This window comes from Thunnus maccoyii, chromosome 16, assembly GCF_910596095.1.
Source record: "Thunnus maccoyii chromosome 16, fThuMac1.1, whole genome shotgun sequence".
NCBI classification, from domain to species: Eukaryota; Metazoa; Chordata; class Actinopteri; order Scombriformes; family Scombridae; genus Thunnus; species Thunnus maccoyii.
The window spans coordinates 10824299-10846045 of NC_056548.1; the positions used below are offsets into that span (position 1 = coordinate 10824299).

The 21747-nt window shown below is 38.7% G+C and overlaps 1 protein-coding gene across 1 annotated transcript; it reads left to right on the top strand.

The window, feature by feature from the left end:
• Positions 1–3274: 3274 nt before the first annotated feature.
• On the top strand, positions 3275–20798 carry LOC121913904 (interleukin-31 receptor subunit alpha). The gene is made up of 15 exons (XM_042436739.1): positions 3275–4493; positions 6750–6891; positions 8485–8644; positions 9904–10061; positions 10146–10309; positions 10682–10847; positions 12821–12903; positions 13273–13504; positions 13876–14064; positions 14208–14312; positions 15136–15282; positions 16462–16593; positions 16696–16792; positions 16968–17049; positions 18517–20798. The coding sequence occupies exons 2-15, from the start codon at positions 6834–6836 to the stop codon at positions 19240–19242; spliced, it is 2499 nt and encodes an 832-aa protein (XP_042292673.1). The 5' UTR covers positions 3275–4493; positions 6750–6833; the 3' UTR covers positions 19243–20798.
• Positions 20799–21747: the final 949 nt, after the last annotated feature.

Consider the following 21747-nt stretch of genomic DNA (forward strand, 5'->3'; position numbering starts at 1 on the left):
GCTGTTTCCAGTGAGTGGCACATTCACTATTTCCTTAGAAATTCCTGTGTATTCAGAAGACCATGAGTTAGCTTGCCACAAGGTCTTTTAAACCCCACAGCTGGCTCATTAGAAAGTCTGAAAACTGAATTTTAAGGCTATAAAGGCCTTAAAGTTTGCCTTCGAGTCTGTCTTATTTTTGCTTTGTGTTGGTGCAGTTTTGTCACTTGCTTCTAATGACAGACCCCTGTGTGGTTTCACTGGTGTTAACTTCTCTGATTTTTGCAGTATTCAAGATTGTTTTCAGTTTAAGATGGTTTGATGTTTTTTCCTTAAGCAATAAGTACATCTTAAAAGTTTCACATTTGAACATATCATGCACATTTCCTGGTTGATCATTTTTTATTTTGGGTCTCTACTGGAATATCTTTGCATGATTTACAGTTCAAAAAACTCCTTATTTATGTTATGCTGGCCCTTAACAGCCCCTCAGTTCAGCCTCTGTCTGAAACAGGCCATTTTAGCTCCTGAGTCTTTAAGCCCCCCTCCCAATGAGCCCACTGTGATTGGCCAGCTCCAGGTAGCTGCCACTCAGCAAACTTCCGGTGGTTCCCGACGCTACTTAAACAAACTATAGTAGTCAGATTTCACTTCTTTTTCTCGTTCTTTACTCAAAATGGAAAGTTCTCAAATACATCCGCACATGTTCAAATCCCAAATCTGGTCCAAAAATAAGCGAATGGACAATGCAAATGACATGTGGAACATCCTTTGCAACAACCTTAACAACAAAAGCTACAGAACAGATGGCCATTTGTTGGCACGCCCGAACAATCTGATGTCATCACGAAGAGGAAGTAGAGGTAACTTTGCAAACAAAGTGTTCAGAGCAGGCTGAAGCTTGTCCTTTTGACTTTCAGGGAGCATTTTTATGTAAGTTCTCCTCAAGTTTTGAACCTTTGACCATGTTTAACATAGACATCTGACATTATAGTATTAAAATAGCAGATCACAAGAGGGATGATATGTCCCCTTTAACTTTCATGAATCTGTCTGCCTGAGACATAAAACCTCAAGTTTAAGGAAAGTGCAAGGATAACTAATCATTTAAGTTGTGCACTGACACATGTAATATATGAGTCTTGTAAGTTGCAGCAAACATGTTGTAGTAAAAATTTAGTCTGTACAAAAGTGGTGGACTGACCAACCTAATGACACAGCAACATTGTTGTACATAGAGCCAGCATCAAAAAATGTTTAAATGTCAACATCACCCTTTCTGTGTCAGTCGTTTTTGGAACTGCTTGGCATGTTATGGACTGGACTGCATTTATATAGGGCTTTTCTAGTCTACCGACCACTTTACAACACATGCCAACATTCACCCATTCACACACACATTCATACACTGAAGGCAGAGGCTGCCATGTAAGGTGCCAACCTGCTCATCACAAAAGCGCTTTACAATATTTCTAAGGCTCACCCATTGACACATATACTCACACACCAATGGCATAGCCATCAGGAGCAATTTGGGGTTCAGTATCTTTCCCAAAGACAGCTGGGGATCGAACCACTGACTTTCTGATTAGTGGATGATCCGCTCTACCTCCTGCACCAAAGCTGTGCCAAAGCTCCAAAACAGCTGCCCTAAACTTACAGCACCTGGTACTAGCACCAAGTACTAACCAGGTAGTAATCAGTTAAATTCAATTTAATTTATTTCAATTCAATTTATTTTCAATTCAGTTAATTTCAGTGCAGTTATGCACTGCGGCTGAACACTCAATGGAATTTCTCCAAGTTTTATTTGTTTGATTGCTTCCCAAGAGCTTACTGTGTGTCTGATATTGTGCTTTTTTGTGTTCGATATGATTTCACTCATAAACTGAAATGTGATTGTAGTTGAGCAGAGCGACACAGACAGCAGTTGCCACTTCACGGATTTGCCAGCTTGCCCAACCAAAGAGAAAGCAAGTTCTGGGGAGCTCTGGCCACAAACCCAAACCTGTGCCCATGACCCACATGGCCTGCAGAGCATCAGCACACATAGAGCTACTTGCCAGTAAGTCATCTTGCATTGTATCTGATCATTCTCCACTCTATTATGGCATTTTTAAAGGAATAGTTCAACATTTTGGGAAATACACTTCGCTTTCTTTCTGAGAGTTACAGCCAGGGTTAGCTTAGCTTAGCACAAAGAGTGGAAACCGGAGGGGAAACAGTTAGACTGTCTCTGTCCGTAGAAGAGCTGTAACAATTAGTTGACTAATTGATTGTTCCACCGGCAGAAAATTAATCTGAAACTATTTTGATAATCAAATAATCGTTTAAGTCATTTTGTAAGCAAAAAAGCCAAATATTCAGTGGTTGTAGCTTCTCAGATGTGAGAATTTGAAACTTTTCTGTCATACATGATAGTAAACTAAATATGTTTGGGTTTTAGGGTGTTGATTTGACAAAACATGGTATTTGAAGACGTCTCTTGAGCCTTAAGAAATTATAACAGGTTTCTTATTATTATAATTATTATAATTTCTTATTTTGGGGCTCTACAGGAATATCTTTGCATGATTTACAGTTCAATATAATTACACATTCTGTTGTAAAAGTAGATTAAGTCAAATACGTAGTTGTATTGTTTTTATCATGATTCAACTCTACCTTTTAACCACACTGTGCTCCATAGAGAGAGACCTTTGTTTATTCTTTGAGGGTATTTAGGGAGCTATCTTGTCTTGTGTCCAAAAAAGAAAGTGTGTTGGACTTTAGCTCAACAAAAGGTGTCAAGAGCTATGTTTGGTTTGGGGCTCTCTGCTTTCCTGCTTTAAGGAGGTTAAACTCCATTTGTGTAACATGCATGAAGCGAACGCATTATCAGGTCATGTAACATCTCATGGCCTTATGCCAATTGTGTTAATTTTTGAATGTCAAACATTCAAAAATTAACTAAAATTCTTACATGATTCTTACATATTACACCTGTAATAACCCTAACTGCAATATCACCATGTTTTTATTGCTATTAGAGCTCATTTAGATTACTTTATCTCCTCAGCCCCTAAGAATGACCACCCCAAGTTCGAAGGAGAGCGCTCAGTGTGCTGGCCCGTCTCCAGAGCGTCCAGAAACTACATTGCCAGCCAGAGACTTCTGGAGCTGTCCGGTCCCAAAGAGAGGAAGGCTTTGTTTGAGGGATATGACCCATACATCATTAGCCGAGCAGCCCGCTCTGCCAGCCCCTCACCTCGGATACAGCAGCTCTGTCTACCGCTGCCCCGAAAATGTAGCTCAAAGTAGGAGGGATGAAGCCAAATGTCTGTTCCCTGCAGAGTAGTGATTGTTGTCCTTCTCCTCAACCAAGAGTGTTATTGTTATGAGCTATTTTTACATGTAAAATTATGACAAAGGCCTTATGTTTGTTGTCACATAATGGGCACACAACAGAAGAACAATGTGACCTTACTGTACATCACCTTGTTTACTTGCTTACATCTCTGCAGTTAAGAGCAACTCTTCAATTCTACAAACTTCAAACAAGTTAATAGAGGGAGAAGACCAACTTTTCAGAACTGCGGGTATCAATCAAAATCTGTTGGATGTCGTCATACATGCATCACACACACACACACACACACACACACACACACACACACACACACACACACACACACACACACAAAGACACGTGTTTGTGTTTAATGTATTTTTAATAGCTACTGTTGTGCTCATGTGTGACATTAGTAGCCTAATTGTGAACAAGACAACTTATGTAATTGCAGGAACATCATATTTAGACCATTAAAATAAAAACAAATGCCCTGCAGCTGAAATTGCTTTGAGACAGTTCACATCCTGTTGTACATCCTGCAAGTCTTGTTTCATTAGTGTACACATGAGTAACAGAGCCCTTGATTCAGTGTTTCAGTAAAATGATGATATATGAATAATACATTTTGAAAGGTGAATTAAAAGATGTTTTTTTTGTTTTTTGTTTTTTTAAGAAGACCCCTCAAAATCAGATTCAAACATGCACTATAATTTAAGATTGTGTCTGACTAAACTTTACAACTATAATTGGAGAAAGTGCACAGACACGCACAGGTGCTGGACCAATGAAACAATGTAACAAAGAAAGATGATCTAGACTTGAGTTTAGTTTGCTTGAAGAAGAGCATGTAGCCCGAAACGTCACTGGTGGATGTCTAAATAAACTGCATCTTAGGGAGTTACAGTGCACGGACCTTCATCCTTCTTTGTGAGAGTGAAACCTGTAAAAGTTGATCCTCGTGGCTTGAATTTTACGCGTGTTACCCCGAATAAAAGGGGAAACTATATCATCCATTTCGATGACCTCCTTGGGACCCAGAACCCTATTTTGGAAACCGTTGTGGACACAACGGGGCATTACTAGCAGCCGGGGCGGAACACGTGTTTGTCTTCACGCTGACAGGCTGCTGCTCTTCAGTTAAACGATGTTGATGGAGACGCAGAGATTGTCTGAGCTCTCACTGGTAAGTGGACGGATTTCAATTCAAAGCTTCTTCAGTCATGTTTGTGTGATTTCATGTGAGACTCTGAATGAGGCAGGAGGCTGTGAAGTTCGGTAGTTTAATGCGTAATACACTCATTAACTCTTAAAGACGCAAACATAGACAAAGGTGGATAGTTCCAACTTTAAAAATCACTTTCTAATTCTATAATGGGCTTTTCTCCTACACTTTAATGTAATAATAGCGACAAGACAAAAGGATAAAACCAATTTGAACATAAATGCCTGTAGGATTTATTTATTCCAGAGACTGTTTTGCATTGGATTGGTTATTTCTCTTAAAGACGGTTTGTTGTTGTTTGTTTGTTTGTTCATTTTTTAGAGTTTTCTTTAATTGTATAACCAGAGCTGAAACATCAAGTTATCAATTAATTGATCAACTGAAAACCAATCTGCAACAATTTTAAGATTCGACCAATCGTTTGGATCATTTTTCAAGGAAAAGTGCCAAAAGTTTTCTGTCTCAAGCTTCTCCAACGTCTGTGTAAACTGAATATAGCTATCTGAGTTTGAACTGTTGGTCAGACATGATCTGTTGGGCTCTGGGAACTCCTGGAGAGCATTTTTACTACACTTTATGATATTTCAAATGTAGTAATTAATTGATTAATCAGTAAACATCACTTGGCGGTTTAGTCGATAATGTAAAGAATCATTAGTTGCAGCTGTAATTCTGCCTTTTATAATTTGAGGAGAAAGTTGTCATAATACAGTTAAGCGGTTTACATAATATTATACATTATACACAGCATATTTAATTATGTACGTTGCACTGAGTTACCAGTTTATTAGGTTTGCCTTTAATCTAATGCAATCCATTGTAACATCCCTCCAGGAAATCAGTGGTAGACAGGGACTAAGTACATTAACTCAAGTACAGTTTTGATTTATCTGTACTTTATTTATCATTATTTCTGTTTTGTGCAGTATCACGATATTTTTGACCAAATACCTCGCTATCAATGTTGCGACAATAGTGCAGGGATGACTATTGGTGCACAAAATATTTACATAATGAGATTTTTGATAAATAATCATAATGTGTAATTTGGATATAATGACTAAGCCAAATAATTGAACAGCTAGAACAGTCTGGTAAGTTCAGAAAATTACATTATTTTACAGTAACGCAGCCTTTAAAACCATGAAAAGACAATATTATGACATCATTATGATATCCGAAATCTAAGATGATATCTAGTCTCATATCACAATATCAATATAATATTAATATATTGTCCAGCCCTATGTAATGTTATAGATTTAAGTACCCAACAGTATTTAAGATAGTTAAAGTTAGCATTACCTCAACCAGCTGCCACATTGAAATGCTGTTAACATTATACATCAGTGATTCAATAACATGATGTGACATTCTGTCATGGTCCATTCTGCTGTCTAAAGGGTGCTTTTTAATACTTAATACTTAAAGTAAATTTATGAGTGCATCCAACATGCAGCATATGAGTGAGCATTGTATAAATAATACCACTGAGATAAATCATTTTTACTGGTTCTGTTAGACGCATTATGTTGACAGGTGTTTCTAGCAGTTTGTCATTTAATTCATTTCCAATTATGTACAGGGGGACAAAATATTAGAAACACGTTTCAGCATAATGCAGATCACTATGCCAAAATTGACTATAAAGCCTTAAATATGACCTGAGAGTTGAATCAGCATCTCTCTGACACAGTTTCATCTAAGTCTAAACATTATGAGCCTTACAAAGATACGATTTACTGCAGGGCTTTCATGTTGGATTGCTTAAGGTTGCACAGGTGTGTCTACTAAACTAGTAACTCAGTGTATATATGGTTCCATGTTTCACACCCTGGCTTTAAACAGGTGGAAAATATGGGGCTGCTCTTGATGAATTTGAGCCCTACACCCAGTTGAGGTTAATATCCATTTAATGGTAAAAGGTCAGACCTGAAATTCTGCCTCATTTTGCTGGAAGAGCTTGTGACAGTCAAATCCACCACACAAATTTCCTGACCCAGATAAACTGCAGTGTTTCATACACTGAAACACTTCCTATGTTGAAATGCCAAGCAGAAAAACTACAACACAGACAGCTATAGTTCAGGAAATTATGAAATGTAACCAGTACATTTGGCCATTGAGGCTGACTCAGTGAATCTTTTTTAACATCAGACAATAAGAAAAATACACACAAAATTCTGTTCATCTCCTATTTTTGTGTTCACTGTGCAGAGCCCTTGTTGCTTAGTCACTGCAGTGTGATGGGGGAAAGTGAGTGAGCAGAGCTGCAGTGCCAGGAGAGACTGGTTGGTGTTCATGGAGTGGATCCCGGCTGTGGTGTGGACCTGCCTGCTCAGGGCCGCACTTGCCCTGGGTAATGTTCAGTGTCCTCTCATTTTTAATCCAGAGTAAACTCACTGAGAGGTAGACCTAGTGTGTTGATAATGTGCTGACATTTGTGTAACTGCTGTTAGCGGATGGATGGCAAACAGATGATCATTTGCAAATGCATGATGATTCATCATGTAAATTACACAATATTAAGCAGGAGGAAGTTTCTACTACAACTAGTGTGGCTACTGTGTGGCTCACCTACTGGGTTAAATGGTTTTGACAGATGCAATACATCAATATGTCTGGTAAATATGAACACTGAGCTCTGACACTGTGGATACACTTTTAAATTATGTGTAAAAATTCAGGAAAGTACATTTACAATTTGTTGTAAGAGAAGACTTAAACTAAATCCTAACAACGATATTCTTCTGGTAAAGACAGCCTATTTTAAATGTTAAAATTTAAAGCTGCACCAATCAATAGTTTTATATCAACAATGGATCAAATAACTATGTGTTATGTGAAAGGGGTCGCTCGAAGTAACAAACACACGGAGAGTTATCACATCTCTGCAGCTGCCCTCAACGCTAATGAGCCCTTTAGCATCTTTCAGCTCATTATTTTGGTTTTGCAGTTTACTTTATTGTTTTGATTCACCGCTGCCATCAACCCTGTCTCAGCAACAGCAGCAGGTAGCTGTCTTTGTGAAAAAAGGCTCTGATAAACCCACTCTTACTTGTTAAGCATCATGGAAGACAAAGTTCACTGGTGTGAACATAGCATTTAGCAGCTAAAGAGATATTTTTTATAAGAGTTGGTGAAGATCAAAAGCTGGGAACTGTAAGGAGAGTGAATATTTGCACTACATTCATTGCCAGAAACACAACTCCAAATTAATGTTGCACTGCATCTACTGGATGCATAAAAAGACAATTGTTTGCTAACACGTTAGCCATGTCAACTTTAGTAGGCCATATATGTCAAATGTGTGTGTGATGTTCAGCTTATTGTAGATTTCTGCCCCAAAATGGCAGAAATCTACTGGCAAAAAAAACAGTGGGGAAAATAACTTTGTGAGGTAAGATTGCAAATGTGTTTAACTCCAAGAGTGAAATTCAGTAAAAAAAACCAAAAAAAAACAAAAACATAATAGTAATGGAAAAGGCAAGGCGTTAAAGTTTGGATCAATGCAAACATCCTGTTCAGTCTTGTCTGAGCTTCTGTTTAAACCTCAGGCCAAATAACACATGCAGCCCTTCATAAATATTTGACAAAACAAATTGTATGCATCCTACTTGATTAAATTGGCTTCAGATATATTTCTCCTAGGGTCTGTTTTTTAATAAGTTGCTCAAACAAGATTTCACTTCTTACGTGCAGTAACAGCTGACTCATAGCACTGATTTGTCATTCACCATCTTCCTTCTAATCTGTCCCATGATCCTCTTTTTTTCTTTCATCTAATCTTTTTTCTACCATTGGAAAAAAAAACATTCTGCACAATCCAAAATCCAACTTTCATCACCTGTTTTTTCCTCTTTAGCCTGAAGTTAGCCATGTACATCCTTATTGAGGACTTGCAGTCTCTGCCATATCTCCCTATCTTAACCCAGCCTCTCTCCACCTTCAGTCCTGCATCCGGCCCTCTCCATTACAACCTCCCAAGCCAATCCTCGACCCCCGCAGCTGATTGGCTGTGTGTTCCTGAATCGAGCCAATGTCACCTGCCGCTGGGAGGCTGGAGACACCGCAGTGACGCACTACACTCTGCAAGTTCAGAGGAGGCCTGGGTGAGACATAACTTTCCTTTTAATATGTTAGAAGTCATGTTCAAACACATGCAAGTATTTAAAACATGCCTGAGTTTCAATTTATGCAGGTTTTATGGATTCACTCCACAAATTCCAGTTTGTCAGCCAAACATGTTTTTTGTTCTGTCCCTTAAGAAAGTTTGTGCCACCAATCATTTTGTAAGAGTTAGTGTCAAAAATGCCAAATTTTATATCATTAGTAATGAGTTGGGAGGTCATAGTGGATATAGTTAATAGGGAGAGAATTGCAATTGCAAACAGTGTTAATTCAGTCTGCTTATGACAGAAATTCAACTTGAAAAACATTCAATTTTAGATGTCTGCAGGTTGTGTGAACATTTCAATACAGATGGTGTAAGCATTTTCCACTGGTTGGCTTATGGCAGGAAACTGATGATGTCTAATGTACCACTGATGTCTGATATGATATGTTCAGTGTATTTTTGACCTGGAAAGCTGAGCCTTTTCATGCAACTTCTCAGAGTTGGGCATTGCTCGGTAGTACTGTACCCTAAAAAACCTAACTTTGCTTTTTTTCTACCTTGCACTTAGGACAGTTTCTTTCAAAATCGAATATGATAAAAGGCCTTTCACCTCAAGAATGATCAAGAGAATATCTCAATCCAACATGCTGTTGACGAATCCATCTATCTTGTTATTTTACATTAAATATTAATTAGTCAAATTGGATTAGCCACATCTCTGTTCTATAATAGTAAATCATTGTGCTTTTGCATGTGGGTGTGTTTGTGAGATTATGCCAGTTTATTGTCTGATAATGATTCTTTATGCTGTGAGCATGTGCTTGGGTTTGTAATCAGCTTTGAATCTCACATTCGTGTGACGCGCTTGATGTCTGGTTTCATACACTGAGATAATAAGAGTCACAGAGTTCTCATCTCATGATCTGTTGGTTGGGTAATATTTTCTGCTTGTCTCTGCCCAAAAATTTGTTGCAACTCTGTATTTCAAATGCAAACGAAATGCATTTGTGTGTGTGTGTGTGAGTGTGGGTGTGTGATTGTATTGGTAGGGTTGTAGATGCATCTATTTGGGCATGTTTTGTACCTGTTAGTATGTCTGTTGTTGACTGTTGTGCCCAGGGGTGAGGATGGGTGGGACTTGGATGTACATTTTTTTGTGTGTGTGTGTGTGTTTGTGTATGTGAGTTTACGGGTTTGTTTCTACATTTATGTGTATGAGGGGATTTGTATAACTGAGCCCTTTACAACAAACAGCCCTCCAAGACCATTCACCTGCACCACGTCTGGCACCAACTGCACGGCGCGGATCAACAGTTCATCCGTGAGATTTATCTTTTGCATCACCATCACAGCACATGGCCTCAGCCAGGACATAATATCAGAACCTCGATGTCAGTCTGGTAGGATTGAAGGTGAGGCTGTTGTGCTTCTCCCACTCGTACCCGCATTGTTCTTCTCTTATGTCTTCCTCACTCTTCTCTCTCTGTCTTTCTCAGTGATGTTGCCGCCAGTGAATTTGGACAGCGTAAAGCCAGTCAGAGGGAGACCTCGGTGTTTGAATTTAACCTGGAGACGTGATTGGTCTGTCTTTCCTGTGTCAGACTCTGAAATCAAAGCCGGAGACCTGAATTCCCAAATTGAGTTCACAGCGCAGGGGCAGGTTTGCCACTACAGAATATGCCCAAACACATAACCGCATGCATGAAGGAACATACACAAAAATATTCAGTCATTCATATAGTAAAGGTGCCAGGTGCAGCATTTTAAAATATCAAACAGCAGCATTGCTGTTTTTCAATGTTAAGACCAAATTTTGCAATTTTGCTCACCCTTTTCGTGCTTTGTAATGTTGAAAAATCTGATTGAACATAATGTAAAAGGCTGCCAGGCTTCATTGCAATGGTTAAAAATGACTATGAAAATTAATTAATTATAAAATACTCCATGTAGCACCTTTTTAAGAAAACAAATGTGACATTTCTTCACAAGTTAAACCTCGCCTCACTTTCTTCTTTTTCTCTTCCCCATACAGCTTGAGGTTCAGGTCAGTAATGTGACAGTGAAAGACTACATCTTCACAGTTTGTCTCTTCAGACCTGACACCTCATACATCGTCAGGCTTCGCCACCGTTACCGAGGTCCGGCGAGCTCCTGGAGCCCGTGGAGCAACGCACGCCAGGGAAGGACAGGAGAGGGCGGTGAGAGGAGACAGTGTTGAAGGTCTCAGTCACTGTATTCCTATTTGATAATGAAACCACTGCTGGTTCATAGCAATACTGACAAGAAGAAGAAGAAGAAGAGGATGAAAATTGGGAATCACATTCAGTATTGTCAAGGTGGGGTTGTGGTGGCGTTGTGTGTGGCAACACTACCCTTCAGCAGAGGACCCATATTCAGGTGTCCATAGGCTGGAATTGTGCTTTTGTAGCTTTTGTGAGTTCCAAACTTAAAAAGAAAAAACATGTTATACTCAAAGTACATACAAGTATAAAAGAAACAGCCACACAACATATCTGAGAATGAACCACCATGCACATTTGCCTACATGCAGATGGGAGAAGCATATTTCAGCCCTCCAAGAACCTTCTGGGTCTATCAGGTCTTCTTCATGCTATCTCCGAGGGTGAGCCCAGCCACCCTGCAAAAAAAAAAAAAAAAAAAATTTAGTCGCTTGTATTTGTGATTTCATTTTTTTTAAGCTGGGGTTGCAACTCTAAATTCAGAGTTTTGCTTTTCAGCTAAGCTCACTCTTTACCACAACAGTACACTTCAATGGCTGACGCTACATCAAACCTCCTGTTGATTTCATGCTCCATCTTACCTTCACTCTTGATGGTAAGACAACAACATTCTTGAACTTGATGATACTTGAGCAGCAACTCACTTCCAACCCAAAGGAGCACCATTCCTCCTGAATCTGAGGATCAACAATTGGCCAGAATCTTCTTTCCAGCACCCTTGTATAAGCTTTCCCAGCAAGGCTGAGCTGTGCAAGTGACTGAAACACTTACTCCAGACCCCCTTTTAACTGTGTGGCTTGAGGAATGGCAAAGTTGATCTGACAGTTGGTCCACCACTTTGGTGCGGATTGAAATATCTCAGCAACTTTTGAACTGACTTTGGTGATCCACTCACTTTTCCTCTAGCCCCATCAGCAGGTCAGAGTTTTCACTGGGCTGCTGTGGCCCAGGAGGTAGAGCAGGTCGTCCACTAATCGGAAGATTGGCGGTTTAATTCCTTCCTCCTCCAGACTGTATGTCGAAGTGTCCTTGGGCAAGATACCGAACCCTAAATTGCTCCCAATGGCTGTGCCAGTGGTGTGAGAGTGTGTGACTAGATCCTGATGAGAAGGCTGGCACCTTGCATGGCAGCCTGTGCCATCAGTGTATGAATGTGTGTGTGAATGTCGACATGTATTGTAAAAACATTCATGTTGCTAAGCGATGTATCCTAATGATGTAGATGATCCTCTGATTTTTCCTCTAGTGCCACTATGAGGTTGACTTGGTTTTGTGAAGTGAAATTTATAATATATAAGCATGTTCCTCAAACTTTCTAGCACAATGTGAGGAGAAAATTTTAATTTACCCAATACTTAAGCAAAGCTAATGACATTCCCCCTTAGCCTGAGCTGTACTTTGTGTTTAGTGCTAATTAGCAAATGTTAGCATGCTAACACACTGTAAGATGGTGAACTTCAACCTGAGAACATTAAGTACAGCCTCACAGAGTCGCTAGCACTGCTAAAGATTCTTTTTCTTGTTTAAAAATGGAGATCACCATCCCCATCTGGCAGTCCACAGGCGCTGTCCTCTCACTCCACGCAACACTGAAGAGCCTAACAATATCCAAAACCCTGTAGGTGTCACAAATGATGAGTAATAACCACCACCGCAAATAAACTGCAGTGTATTGCTCTCTCCCTGTGACAATTGTCACAAAAATTTGTTTTTCTGGCATGATTGCGTCCTCTGTTGTCACACATCAGCCATTAGTGACACCAAGGAGAAAACATATCCACCTCATACTTTAATTGTAATTACCACTGCTGTAGGAGGCATGTGTGAAGGTTTTTTTCTTCTGCTGGCAAAGAGAATACGTACCACCTGTTTGTAATTTTGTGTGTCTTTCAAATTCTTTTTTTCTTTTTTTCATCCCTTCAATCTACCAGCTCCATCTGAAGCACCGGCATTCTGGAGGCAAGTGAAAGAAACTGACAAGACCGGATGGAGACTAACCTCACTGTTTTGGAAGGTGTGTGTGTGCTTGTCGAGCGTTGTGTGTGAATGAGTGTTTATATGATAAAACTCTTTAATCACATTGAACTTCAGTTTACAGTTTAATAACTTTGGATCTGATTAGTTTTTAATCACCATCTCCTCCCAAATTGTCCTTAATTTGTTTTTATGTCTCCCTGAAATTGTTATTTTATTGGGCTACAGTATGAGTCAAGTTGAGACCAAAACTGAGACGTATTGATAGTTGGAGCAAGAGAAAGAGGAAATAAATTCTTATATAATCTTTGTTCATGCAGCTATTTTATTAAAACCTCCATCATCTCACAGAAACTCATTTTTACTTTGCCGTCTGTTATCTCTTGTGGTTTGTATTTATACTCTTCAGCCCTTGCCTCACTCTCTGGCCAATGGTGAAGTTCTCTTTTACAACGTGACTTGTCAGACAGAAAGTGCTCAGGTCCTGAACGATCACAGGAGCTGCAGAGATTTGCACAATTCGTGCACTTCCTGTAGCTTGCTCCTCCCTGCTGTACGATCTTCCTGTGCTCTCACCGCCTCAACCTCTGCAGGAACCTCTGCAGAAGCCCGAATATGGCTCCTTGGAGTTTCTGAGACAGGTAGGGCTTCACTTCAAGACTAATCAAACCACTTAGTGACCATTGTGCACTGTATGGAAGCATCTGTATTTGTTACTGTATGTTTCTCCACAGATTTATTCAGCTGTAAACAATAAGTAGCACCCCTTAGGACAGTTCAGATGATTCTTTTACAAAAAGATATTGAAGATAAAAACACAAAAGAGCTGCTGATTATGCTGCAGATCAGCCCTGATCAGTGTAATATGTTTGTGCTGCAAATTTAATTTTAATCATATTCCTCAATATATGATTTTCATAATTTTCTTTACATTTAGAATAAACTAAGATACGTTTTTAATGAAAGATAAAATGAACAGAAATATTATTTTTGGTTCATCTTTTCTCTCCAGAGCCACCGCCCCCAAGCCAAATCATTGTAAACCCACTGGATGACAATAACTTGGATGTGCGTTGGACGGCTCCAGTTGATCAATCTGTGAGCAGCTATGTAGTGGAGTGGTTTGCTGTTCGAGATAAAAACAGCAGCATCCTACACTGGGAAAGCCTTGATAGTTCCAGCAGAGTACTCGTCATCACAGGTAATTCAATGATACATAGGACAGCTTTAAGTATCAAATTTAAAGTGTAAGTTAAGGGACAGAAATATTATTTTTTGATTCATTGTGACAGTAGTTTATAAAGGAGAGTTACCAATCTTATGTTCATCTTTGTGTTGTTTCAGAGGGAGTAAAGCCGATGGAGCGTTACTCTGTTTCTGTCAAAGCACTGTATGGTAAACGAGGTGTGGGACAGAACGGGACACATCTCATTTACACACGACAAGGAGGTACGAGATGATCTTTTATACCGGAGTTATCTCATGTTGAGCTCTAAAAGCAACTTCAGAAGAGTGAAATGTTTGTTTTAAGGCAATCAGAGTGTGTCAGAATGTCATACTTTCTGACTTCCCTACCCTGTCTGTGGCACTCAGCTGCAAGCCTATTGGTGCCTACTGAAGTTGTTAGTCTTTAAAAACAAGTCACAAATATAGATTTTCATTTTTTTTAAAGTTTCTAAAATAAAAAGCTGTAGTTTCTAGCTAATGTTATCTCAACAGGAGTAAATACTGTTGTTCTCTTCTACCCAGCAGCAGCTTGTATAGAGTGCACCATTAAAAGCTCTTTATGTTCAGTCTGTCCTGGAGAATCGATTAAAGCCTGTTAGTCCAACATAAAAGCTGATGACTTCATGTTGTACCTCATGTTCACGTGATCACCTCATCCGAACTGTTGATGTAGTCTCAATCATGATTTCTGAGACTGGAGAAGATCATCTGGCAAGTGAAATCTTTGTATGCAGCAACAAAGCATAAGAAAGAACGAGAAAACAAAAACAACAGTAATAAATGGTTAAAAATCCTGTTTTCATGATAATTTTGTTGATGTATGTTTGTTTACAAGGAACCAATATTAGTCAAGTAATAATTGAAAAAGAGTTTTCCCTTGATAAATATCGTCACGAGCCAAGATTGTCTCTATCTTCATTTGGCAGACAAGACAAGATTCCTGCAGCTGGTTGAAACAAATAAAACTTAATCAGATTACTTGTAGCAAAATAGAGAAATAATCTAAACTTTCACTTCTCCTGTTTTTATTTGTCTGCCTGCACAGCACCCTCAGCTGGCCCCACAGTGCAGGTGCAGCGGATCTTCGGCAGCACGGTAGAGCTCAGATGGAGTCCCGTACCTGTGGAGCTGCGTCACGGTTTCATCCGCAATTACACACTCTGCTACACAACTGCAAACCAACCAACCAGGAGTGAGTGATAATAAACATATGAGCGTATTGATTCAAAGCAGGCCAGAGTGTGGGGATTTGATTTCATTTTAAACATTTGAAAGAACTTTTTAGCCATGCTAGCAGTGTTGCTCTAAGGATGGTCTGGTGTTCAGTCACTCTACCACTTTAGTCCAGACTGAAATATCTCAACAACCATTTAATGGATTGCAATGAAATTTTAAACATTTATTCATAATCCCCAGAGGATGAATCCTATTGAATTTGATGATCCCCCGACTTTTCCTTCAAGCACCACCATGAGATTGGCACATTTATATTTTAGTGAAATGTCTCATCAACTTTTAAAATGGATTGCCATGAAATGTGGTGCAGATATCCATGTTGCACAGAGAATGAATCCTAATAACTCCTGACTTTTCATCTAACGACACTAGATGGTCAAAATTCATACTTACCCAGCTAAATATCTCAACATCTGCTGGATTGACCTGCACAAAATTTCTCTCAGCATGAACTATGGTGATCTATCACCTATAGCGTCGCCATCAAGTCAAAATTTTAACTTGTCCAATGCTTTGTTTATGACTAAATACTTTCAAATCATTAGCAAATGTTAACATCCTAAACTAAGCAGGTGAACACTAGTAAACCTGCTAAAAATCAACATGATAGTCAATTTTATTTGTATAGCCCAATACCTCAATCTGTACAGCAATAAAACATCCTCTGTCCTTAGACTCTCGATTCGAATAAGCAAAAACTACCTGAAAACCCCCTTTAATGATAGTATGTTAGCATTTTGGTCAAACCACTGTGCCTTAGTACAACCTCACAGAGCTGCTACCTTGGCTTTAGTCTGTTTGTTTACTTAATAAAATTGAGGTTTACAGTTGTTTTGAGATCCATTCAGTAGATTGCCTTAATCCTAAAATAAAGCCTGACTAGTCTTAACAAATGATATAAACTGTGTATACTGTAAGATTGTGTCAAATATTCATAAAGAGGTGAAGGACCAGTAAAATATCCTCACGTTAAAAGATTTTCATCATATTTGTACCTTTGGGAGGATAGAATTAATACTTACCGAGAGAAAAAGAGGTAATATGTTGTTATTTTAGTTGTTTATTGTAACATTTTGTACTTCTTTGGCTATTGTTACAGTTTGTCCATCTCATGTACCTTTTCTGGTTTATTCAGGGCAGTTTGTGCCTGGTCACGTTCACAGTTACACTCTGAAGAATCTGTCACCCGGTAACTACAAAATCTACATACAGGCCAACACCGTCGCCGGCACTGGACCAGCTGGGCGGATCGCTAGTGTGCACATAGGTGGAGAAAGGACACACACACACACATAGGCACAGACTCACCGCATTCCAAGTAGATACATGGCTATATCTTTGAATTAATTTTGTCTGTATGTATGTGAAGGTTCTGAGGAAATTTCGGTAGTGATGGGTGGTGTCCTTCCTGTCTTGATGACTTCACTGGTACTGGTACTAATGGCCTGCCTGGCACAGAATAAGAGGTAAGATCTCTGTCTTGCACCAGTGATATGTCACATTAACCAACAGATATACAAACACATGCAAAGTGTAATGTTTTACTGTTTCTCTTCAAAAACAGCTGATTAGGTCTGTTTGGAGTGAGATAATCATTACATGAAATAAAATGACTTTTTTTCCAAACAAATAACCTTGTAGGATGAAACAGAAGTTGTGTCGAGATTTTCCTGATCCTTCCAATAGCAGTCTGGCCCACTGGACCCCAAAAACCACTCTGGAGGTAAGTAACCTTTAACACCTGAGCCCTCTCTGATCAGTCTATTTGCCCTCCAAATGCTAATCTTTGCCTAATGCTAATCAATTTTACACATCTAGATCAGTATACTAGTCCTGGAGAGTGCTACTCTGCCTGTGAATAGTTGTATGATGTCTTCTGTTGCTCTGGAGGAGCTCTGTCAGATTTGGAAAATATAAAGATAACCATGAAGACATCACCAGGGTTAGCTTGGCTTTAGCTTGGAGACTAATTCTTTAACGGAAAGCCTATGCTACAAACTGATAGCATATAGATTAAAAAATGTGGGCATTTATCAGGTATGAAGGGTCTAACAAAAGACAGTATCAAGTGGCATTATGGGAGGTGTAGGAGCCATGTTTCTGGTGTTTGACACATGAAGTGTCTAAAAAAAAAAATCAAGATTTGACCTGTTTGAATCACTCTTTTTTAAAAATCTGTTTCTTGGAAGTCCCACAACTTGTAGTTTAACACTACATCACTTGATTACTCTTTTCACTTTGTATTTGTGTGCTTTGTATTTACTAAACTTTAATGGTAACTATGTCACCTGTTATAGCTATAACCATCAGTGATAGAAAAGATACTGTAGGGAACTTGTTTTGTGCTTTTACAGAAAAAAGATCCCATCCCCGCATATTGAGAATCCGTAGATTTACCCCAGTTGCCCAAATTAAATTTGGTCTGATTGAAAATACATGGAGTAATATTTTCCAAAATGAAACGTCTCCTGAATAGAAGTGAGCAAACACTGTCTGAAGTCATTAGCATTTATTTTTTTGTCTTCCCTATCTATTCGGCCTTGTGTGGCATTTAGTAACACACACCGACATGGTAAGCACATGAGTGCTCATGACTTCTAGTTCTAGATATTAAAGTTAAAACTTGAAACATCTAAACTCTAATGGACAGGCAATCTCTGATGTCAAAACAGGAATGTGAAACAGTAGGATTCAGGCAATGAGCTGTTAAAATTTCAACCACTAGATGGCAGAAAAAAGACTTTTCAGACATTAAACCTCATTGATCTGGTAGGTCAGTCATCATTACAAACTCCAGATGTGCAGCCAAACATTGTTCAAAGCCACAGAACTACTTCTTTTTTTCTTTTCTTTTTTTTAAAAGTGGTGTTCCCAAAGATACGAAATACTGACAGGTTGAATTTGGGGAAAAATGCGTAAAATCTTGCACAGGACATCAACAATATTTCCATTGGATTGAATGATGCAGCCATAAAAAACATTAAGTCCTGGGTTTGAGTATTTCACTCTGTGAAAACAATATCCAGCTTCAATAAAGAGCTGGAACAAACTAACACAGAATACATATAATATTGTCAGACAGTGTGAAATAAGATTATTTTTGCAGCCTTCAAGGGAAAAGGTGAAAATTATCCAAAAAATTATCCTAAAACAAATTTGATTTTTATTTGATTTTTATTTTTCTACCTAGAATATGAAGCAGCCTGCTGTACCAGAGACACCTGAAATCAAATACTCTGAAGTTATTTTGCTCGATAAAAGTGATCTGCAGGACCCGGATCAGGACTTCAGCTATCAGGGCATCTGTAATATCCAAGCATATACCTCTCATTCGGACTCTCCACTCCCAGTTTCGGTGGCTGAAACGCCTCAAAATACCCAAAAATTTGAGAAGATTTACACCGGGAGCTCAACCACCTCCTGCCCTTCTATTTACTCCGGTGTCGTCTTCTCTCAAACTCCTCCTGCACCCATCCTGTGCCCATCATATCTCCAATCCAATTACTGGCAGCAGAGCACTGTCAGTGTTAATGACAGTAAGCTCCAGCTAGAGGAAGACAGTGAGCTGCCTGTGTCTATACAGGCCATAGGATCTGATTCACCTCCCTCTCAAACAGATGAAGTAAAAACCTTTTTTCTGAGACAGCATCAAAGCCCTGTCTCCTTCTCGGACTTCAACAACATCTTCCATTCATCTGTCTTGCTTTCTCATCCAGTTGAAGTCACTTCACCCCAATGCCCTTTTTCTAGAAGCCACTTTGACTCGGTCCCGTTGCTCCAGCCTGACATCCTCACTCTCCCCGACTGCCGTTCGGACACCCCTGCTACCTCCTTCTCACCTTTCCCTCAGTCTGTTTTTGTGGATTTCTCCTACTGTCCTGTGGAGTGTGATCCATACATCTCCTCAAATGTTTAGTTTCATGCCAGTGTTACACTGTACATATTGGATTTCTTTTTTATAGTATCTGTAAAAAATGTTTCATTATAGATACTGTAATTTTACTTTTTATTAAAACTTTCATTATTTTTTTTAGAACTCTGTGGATCAATGGATCGTTTATCAGAAGCAGATCTTGTGCTTCTAGTCTGGAGATTTTGGCTTTTTTTGATGTTCAATATCATAAAAAATGTAAAGGAATAGTTGGACATTTTGGGAAACATACTTATTTGCCTTCTTGCCCAGAATTAGTTTACAAGATAAACAAGATACTGTACCACTATTGTATCTGCTTGTTCAATATGAGGCTACAGCCAGCAGCCAGTTAGCTTAGCTTAGCACAAAGACTGGAAACAGGGGAAAACAGCTAGCCTGGTTCTGTTCAAAGGTAACAAAATCCACTCTACCAGCTTCTTGGAGGCTCATTAATTAACACTAATTAACTTGTTGTTTTAATCTGCATAAAAACAGAAGTGTGATACACCAATTTTTTGTTTTTTCACAGCTAGGCTTGCTCTATTTCAAACAAAGCCGGGCTGACTGTTTCCCACTGTTTCCAGTCTTTGTGCTAAGCTAAGCTAAGCTAATGGCTGTAACTTCATATTTACCCTACAGACATGACTTCTCATCTAACTTTCTAGCAAGAAAGGGAATACTTTTCCTAAAATGTGAAACTATTCCTTTAATTACAATTCCTTTAATGTGACTGTAAAGAGAGACTTTAAATTTTCTGTTGAGACTTTTCTTCATGATTTATTTCTCAGTGAAATCATAATGTGCTATTCCTGACCCTGAATTAGTCCTAAGCCATTTCACAGGTGTTTTTATCTCTTTAGCAAATAAGCACGCTCCGTTTAAGAGATACAGAGTAAAAAATAGAACTAATCCTTGATTCACACCTGAAATCTCGAGGAAGGGTATGGATTGGCAGATATCAATACTAGGTCCTATACTCATCACATTGTACATAAATGAAGGTTGTCAATGTTTCTTTTTTAGAAATAAGCAGTGCCTCACAGGCAACGTTTTGCATATGTAATTTACATGCATGCTGCTGCCCTCATCCTCAAACCCCTTGATGTTGTGTATCACAGTTCTCTGAGATTTATTACAGGTGACACTTTAGGACCCATCATTGTATCCTCTATGAGAAGGTCGGGTGGACATCACTTATCACACAAAGGGAACAGCACTGTCTTTTTTTAACTCACAAAGCCATCCTCAATATGCTATAGTTTTATTTATCATCACTTTTAAGACGTAGAAATATGAGATACCGTACTTGTTCACAAGAATGCATTACAGAATGTTTTATTGATGAATGCTCTTGTCTTTTTCTTTGTGTTTTTTTGTATTTTTTAAGTTAGTTAGTTGGTCTTCCCCTCACATACCTCATTTATAGCTGACAAATGATGCCAACTGGAAATTAACTGTATATGAGTCACCTTTGCAGCAGTGTCTGTAACTGTATTTACTTCAGAGCTGAAATTCTTTTCAATTTACATTATTTGTATGTCTAAGCTTTAAAATATGCAGTCAATGCATGAATCACCATTAAACATTAATGCTGTGTGATGATTTAATGTTTGGTTTCACAACTTATTTCTTCGATATAACGTGTGTGTGGTGGAAGTGTTTTCACTTGAGAGGATCACTTTGATAGAGCAGAGCCGGCATTTTGCACAAAAAAAGCACAAGTACATTAAAGGATATGTTCACAATTTTTCAAGTCTGTCTTAAAACAACAGGCAATTGAACATTGAACAGGGGTTTTCCTCGCTGTAATCATTCCTCCTGTTCATACTGGCTATTAAAAGAGATGTGCTTTCAATGTAAGTGATGGGGGCCAAAATCCACACAGTCATTTTGTGCAAAAATGCATTTAGAAGTTTATCAGAAGTTTATATGAGGCTTCAGCAGTTTGAGTTAGTCATAACAAGTGGATATCTGCCACATTTACAGTCTTTTTAGCATAAAATTCCCTCTTTGTGTTTCCTCGGACAGTGTTTCCCTGTTGAGCTGCGGTGGAAGTATAGCAACAAAAACAGGAGTCTTGGCACTAAAAAGACTGTAACGTTGAAAGATGCCTACTTGGTTTGACTCATTTGGATGACTAAAGCTTTATATTAGCTTCAGGTAAACTTTTAGATGGTAAAAATAAGATGAAATTTTAGGACAAAAATAAAAATACTCTAATCTAAATGATTCAATATGAAACCTTTTTTTTTTAACAAATATGTGTAATATGAACTAACATTTCCAGTTTAAAGCATTTGATTCCCACTGGGAACAAAACATATTTGAAGGCTATTCACACTGTGTTGATTTTAGATTAAAATAAAATCCCCAAATGATGCAAAGTATACTTTTAGATAGAGAGCTATGAAGCCCATTTCCGTCAAGAAAAGAAAACAGAGATAACATTAAAGTCCCCCTCCACTCAAAAATGTGTTTTTCTTCTTGTTACGTCAGTGTGATGTTGGA

Excerpts from the sequence above, each read along its gene's own strand:
- LOC121913904 (XM_042436739.1), top strand. The coding sequence starts at position 6,834 with ATGGAGTGGATCCCGGCTGTGGTGTGGACCTGCCTGCTCAGGGCCGCA. Across the intron at positions 6,892-8,484 it reads CAGGGCCGCACTTGCCCTGG|TCCTGCATCCGGCCCTCTCC; the intron begins GTAATGTTCAGT and ends CTCCACCTTCAG. Across the intron at positions 10,848-12,820 it reads GGGAAGGACAGGAGAGGGCG|CTCCATCTGAAGCACCGGCA; the intron begins GTGAGAGGAGAC and ends TCAATCTACCAG.